The sequence below is a fragment of the Gavialis gangeticus genome, unplaced genomic scaffold (assembly GCF_001723915.1).
Source record: "Gavialis gangeticus isolate Ggan-Ray unplaced genomic scaffold, GavGan_comp1, whole genome shotgun sequence".
Lineage (NCBI taxonomy): Eukaryota > Metazoa > Chordata > Crocodylia > Gavialidae > Gavialis > Gavialis gangeticus.
Window position 1 is genome coordinate 33163288 of NW_017729001.1, and position 5679 is coordinate 33168966.

The following is a 5679-nucleotide window of genomic DNA, read 5'->3' on the forward strand; positions in this document are numbered from 1 at the left end:
ATACTGGTTGTGTCTGCACAGACCACATGCAGGCTGTATTGTTACTAAACCCTGACACAGCACTACAACTTTACATGGCATTTTATAGAGAATACTTTTAAATGGCACCACTCTTGCTCTGTGGAGGGGCATTGAGAGCCAAAAACCCAGGGTCAGGTGTGTTGTGTACATGTTTTGTGCTAAAAGATGTAGCATATGTTCCCATACCACTTGTTCCTAGATATCAAAGACATGGAAAAAAGGGTGCAGCATCTTGTTTGTGCCCTCACCCCAACCGATGGTGTCCAGGGGATGGTGCTGGATGTGGTCCCTCTGTACTTGCAGAGCTAGCACCACCACCTTGCACTGGTCCTGAGTGAAGGCATTAAGAATGAGGAGAAATCTGTGTTTTTCTCCACTTCCACTCAGCACATCTGAGCGGGGATAAACTGGAGCCTACGCTAGTTTTCTCATATTTTCAGAGATGCCAGTTTTGCGCAAGCATTGGACAGGCTGGAGGTGAATTGGGGAAATCAAAAGATTTAAGTCATTTGTCAGTGTCCTGGAAGGACTGCCCACATGTACTGACAGCTGCCTGCAAACTTCCACAGAGAAGCATCTCAACCTTCACCTGCTGCACTACTGGCAATATTGGCTCCAGCATAAGCCAGTTTTAGCGGTTTGATGCTGAATTCATAAAAATTTTGGGATCACTGTCCTTGTAGCCATCTTCCTCGTTTGACAAATGACATACCTGTGTTTTGTGTCTCAAATGCTAGACAATGCTATATAAGTAAACGGCATTTTAGACTTTCCTGTGTAGTAGTCCCAGGGAAATCTCTCAGTTAGGAGCCTCTTGTTGAAAATCTTGTTGATGCATAAGGAACGACTCCAAAATCTTTGTGTCTAGGTGCTGCTTTGGTACTTCTGATGTAGGCACAAGTCTAATAATTCTGCTCGGTATACTCTAAACGCCTGTATATTTATCACAGATTGTTGGTGAAAATTGCTGCGGGGAAATCTTTTCCAACGCATTTCTCTGAATGATTAATATTTTCAGGTATGCAATGAAATGTTTAGATAAGAAGAGAATCAAGATGAAGCAAGGAGAAACACTAGCCTTAAATGAAAGAATTATGCTGTCTCTTGTCAGCACAGGAGTAAGTACTTATTCTTCATCTTCCTTATACTTCATAGACGTTAGGGCTGGAAGGGACCTCATGAGATCATCGGGTCCAACCCCCTGCCCAACTACCTTTCCTTACAGTGTTAAAGATATTTAGTCGAATATGCATTCCATTAATTCAATATTGCGTGGTGTAAAAGAAACAAGGCAGAAACAAGAGCCTGCAGTCTTTTCCTGCATGGCTTTCTTTTAAATGATTTTTTTTTTAGTATGTAGAAACCTTTGAATGATTTTTGCCACGTAGCTGATTCAAACGCTATGCGGATAATCCATTTAAATGGTAACATCATTTCTGTGTGTAGGGTGTTCTGATTTCACAAAGTCAGACATTTCATAAACATACCCTTCATTCTGGGCTGGGTAATCCTCAGCCTCTGCATGATTATTGTGGGATAATGTTGGCATGAATATTTTTGAGTTGGAACATGGCAAATAGCGGCATACAATTTGTTACCGATTAGCAGAAAAATCTCCCTCCCGGAGCAGAAATCCTAGCCAGACATTTTCACTGAAGTGTAGCTCGAAAGACTTTAGTGCTGTTCATTGACAGGTTGTGCCTCAGTTCCTCCATTTGTAGTACAGGGCTAATGTTGCTTATGTCCTTTGGAAAGCACTGTCAGACATACTGATGGAAACGTGCTGTGTATTATCTCGGCATTATTATTTTCCTCAGGCACACAGACTCCAAGTGCTTTATAGAAGCATTAGTGTAGTCTTTGAGGAATAAAGTGAGCATCACAGAAAGCTCTTAAATCTAGCTGATTCAAGAGAACTACTTGTGGTCTCTAGTGAGAGATGCCCCTAAATCTCTTGACCTGCTAGGATAAGACATCCTTTAAGACAGAGAGAAAAATCAGGACTGCTACCGCTGTAGAGGAGGGGGACATTGGTTGCTCAGTTTGTTTTAGAATTGGGATTAGTGCCATCTATTTCTGTATTTTAGAAAATCGTTGAAAATGTTTGCTTTATAAGAGAGCTCTTTAAAATTAATAGCTGAAGACCTCTTCAAAACACCATCTTTCAGAAAGTGAAATGTGCCTTTCACAAAAAACATCTTTTGTTGCTATAGCTGTATAAGTCATTGAGAATGCAAGACATTGAAGTAGCCCCTTCCCTTTCCTGGGACCATCAAATTAGCTTATCCAGTTTTTCTCTTACTGCTTGTTTTGTGGCCCTAACAGTCAATGTAACCGCCAGCATGTACAGTGAGAAGTTGCCTATGCAATATTGACATCAGCTTAAAAAATTTACATCAGTTTTAAATAGAAATTTTTCTTTTTGTTGCTGCAAGTCTGGAGTCTCAAGGTACTTGCAGAGGGGAAGGTCAGGTGGAGTCCACAAAATGCATGTTGTCCCAACTGATTGTAAAACACATGTTGAAGTGCTAGAGCCTCCAGAGTACAATAAGCACGTTACATGAAGCTTAAAATCAGTGTTATCACCATGGTTACCTGGGAAGTTGGTTGGAAGGTTAATTTTACTCATGATGATTACTGTGTTCAAATGAGAGTCACAGTTCGTAGCTCATTGTAAACGCATCCCTATGTCCCAGTTAAAAAACAAAAACAAAAAGAGGGGGAATTGCATGTTATCTTGTTTTAGACCTCTTGGATAATCGGTCTCAACTGCTAGAATTGTTACTAGCATTGCTTCGTAGACACCAAACAACTCCAAAATGAATAATTTACTGTATTTTAAGACATAATGCTCTGTATCTTAGTGAGATTACATTAATCTGATTTTTCTCTCTGCTGGTCTCAAAATCGCTTAATGAGTTTTTGTCTTTCCTGGCCTTTGTTTTTGTAGCATCTTGAATACTGCTTTTCCTCTTCTCTGCATGCCTGCTACTCCTCTGGATGTGGATGTGAGGAAGACGAGCAGTCAGTCTTGAAACCCATCCATGCACCAGTTCGGAAAGGCCCAGCTCCCACCAGCAGCATGCACACTTCTTTAATGGCCTCTCTTTTCCCACTCGGCAGTGGCTGGAGTGATGGTTTTATTAGGGCTGGAGGTTATCTGTCCCTTAGGGACAGTCTGTTCTTTCCTCATGCTCCCCTTACTCTCTCTCCAGTGTTTGTTCCTGGTCCTGTTTTCATTCCTTACTCTCCCTTAGTGATAGAACCAGATGAGGTGCCTGTATGAGGACGGCTCTTTCTAGATGTCTGCTAATGCCGTGCAGAGAACTGTTCACGTGAACGACGTGCATAAGATGCAAAAAGTGCATCTCGCTTAAGAGAGAGCTTGCTTTCAGGCACCGGATTCGGCTCTGCATGCACAAGACAGAAGCAGACTAGATATTCATAATGGTCCTATCTATCCTGAACCTGTGACTCCATCGCTTCACTTCTGAACATGGACTCAGATTCCCTTGGGTCCACCTCCTGTAGTTCAAAAGAAAGCTGTGTAGAGAAGTGGTCTGGTAGGAGATAAAACTCTAACATGACACAAAGTACTTGTCCATAGCCAGAGGAATGGCTAAAAACAGTTCGATTTTTTTATTTATTTATTTATTTATTTTTCTCCTAAGGATTATCAGTGGATTTTCTAATATAGCTTCCTTTCAGTTCCTAGGAACAGATGTATAAATCTCACACGTTCTTTTCCTTCTTTTTGAGCAAGTTAATTCTGGACAGATAACATGCCTGACCTTACCCCTTTCTGCCCACCTCACTAGGAAGTTTTCCTAGATCTGAAACGTGAACCGTAGGGCCTGCTGCCTAGCTCTACAAGGTCTTAGGGCGTCCTGACTGTTGGACTCGCTTGGCTTGTTTTGCAGATGGTAGAATAAGAATAAAAAACTCCTCTCACTGGGATGTTAGTCTTTGAGTGGCCCTTATTTTTCCTGCTGATAGGATTTGTGTGTTAAACAGAAAAGCTGCAGGGCTGGAAAATTCATTTCAGTAAAATTAGAGTCTTTTGGATGGAAATCCAGCCACCAGTCTGTTGCTGACTGCCTTTACTTTTCACGGTCTCTCATATAAAACACTGGCCTATGAATCAGTCACTTTAACTGTATGCTTTATGAGTGGCTGTCGGTGTGACCTGGGCAAGTTACTTTTTAATGCTTCTCTGTGCATAGTTCCTCTTTTGTAAAATGCGGGTAGCACTGTATGCATACCTCTCAGAAATTTTCTGAGTCTTAAAGTTTGAATTGCACCTTGAGATCCTCAGAAGATGCTGTGGAAGTGAGAAGTATTGCTAGTTTTGCATTTTCTGTAACAGCATGCCCAGAATTTCCGTTGAAGACAACCAAATACTGCCTATAATACTGAACTCAGCCAAGCCATCTCTTGTGATTGAGAGTCCAAAAAATCTGGTAAAAATATTTATTTAGAGGAAATGTTTTGCTGTGCTGGATGTTCTGCTAAAGGGGTAGCAAGTTGTCATCTGGGCAGCCGAGGTCAGTGGCTCCTCTGGGCTGCGTTCAACTTACTATCATCTCTCTGAACTTGCCTGCTGTAATAAGAGGAAACTGCATTCAAGCCTAGCTTATCTCAGCAGGCGCAGGGGCTTTAGGGTCAACCATGACGGAGGATTTTCTCAATGAAAGATAAGCATCAGGTCATAGCAGCCCGAGTAAGTGAGCTGAACAATAAAGCAGGTGGGATCAACTGTCAAATATTTTATCCAGGAGATCAGGCACTTTATCTGCTATAATGATTCCTAGAGACATTTGTAATGGCCTTGAATTCATAAGCAAAAGGCCATTTGTCCTCAGATTTCTTCAACGAACCCCTGCTCCAAGAGACTCTTGCATTCTCAGTACTGTAGTACAAGACATCAATTTATGCTGCTTCTGATTATTTGGTCCTTAAGAAGGGCCTTGGGGGAGGGTGGTGGTGGCAGGGGAGTTACTGTCTGGCTTATAGTGCCACAGTGGTCCTTTCCACTGGGATTCAGAAACACATTACTATCGCGCCTAGGACCCCATTCTTCATCTTCAGTTCGTCCTTGTGTCTGCATCCATCATTCTGGTTACATCCATGCTCTGAAGCTGAATGCCTAGATGTTGGAAGACAAATGTTAGATTCAGAAGGCTTTCCTCTTGAAGCGACCTGTAAGTGCTGGCATTGGTAAAACATTCAATTGCTATGATTTATCATAAAGTGGGGTTTTTTTCTCCCCTCCCTCCAGATGGTGTGCTTCCAGAAAATTGTCCTCTTCTGTCATTATTCTGTATGTTATCCAGGATGGTTTAAATAGAAAAGATTATTTTAATGTATTTTGAATTCACACATTTGGAAATGGAGTTTCTTCCATTACCTAAGTTCTCCGGAGCAATAGCCGGAATGAAACCTGGGACAGGAGATATTACTCCTTCCTGGATTTTTTTTTTAAACTTAATCGTATTTATTTATTTTTAATACCTGTACTCTCAAATTTCTAATCTGGGCAGGGGTGTACTTGGTAGCCGTGCAAGCTTGCAGAAAAGCAATTTTCTTGCCATTTTCCAGTTGGCCTAATAAAAGGTATAATTTTGGAACCAACAGTTCTAGTTTTTTGTATGTCTTCTT

General features: G+C 41.5%; 1 protein-coding gene across 1 annotated transcript in view; it reads left to right on the forward strand.

The window, feature by feature from the left end:
* GRK3 (G protein-coupled receptor kinase 3) overlaps window positions 1–5679 on the forward strand; it is a 152854-nt gene that overhangs the window by 105749 nt on the left and 41426 nt on the right. Inside the window, 1 exon segment of the mRNA XM_019506662.1 lies at window positions 1040–1196. Within this exon segment, the coding sequence (XP_019362207.1) occupies window positions 1040–1196 (157 nt within the window).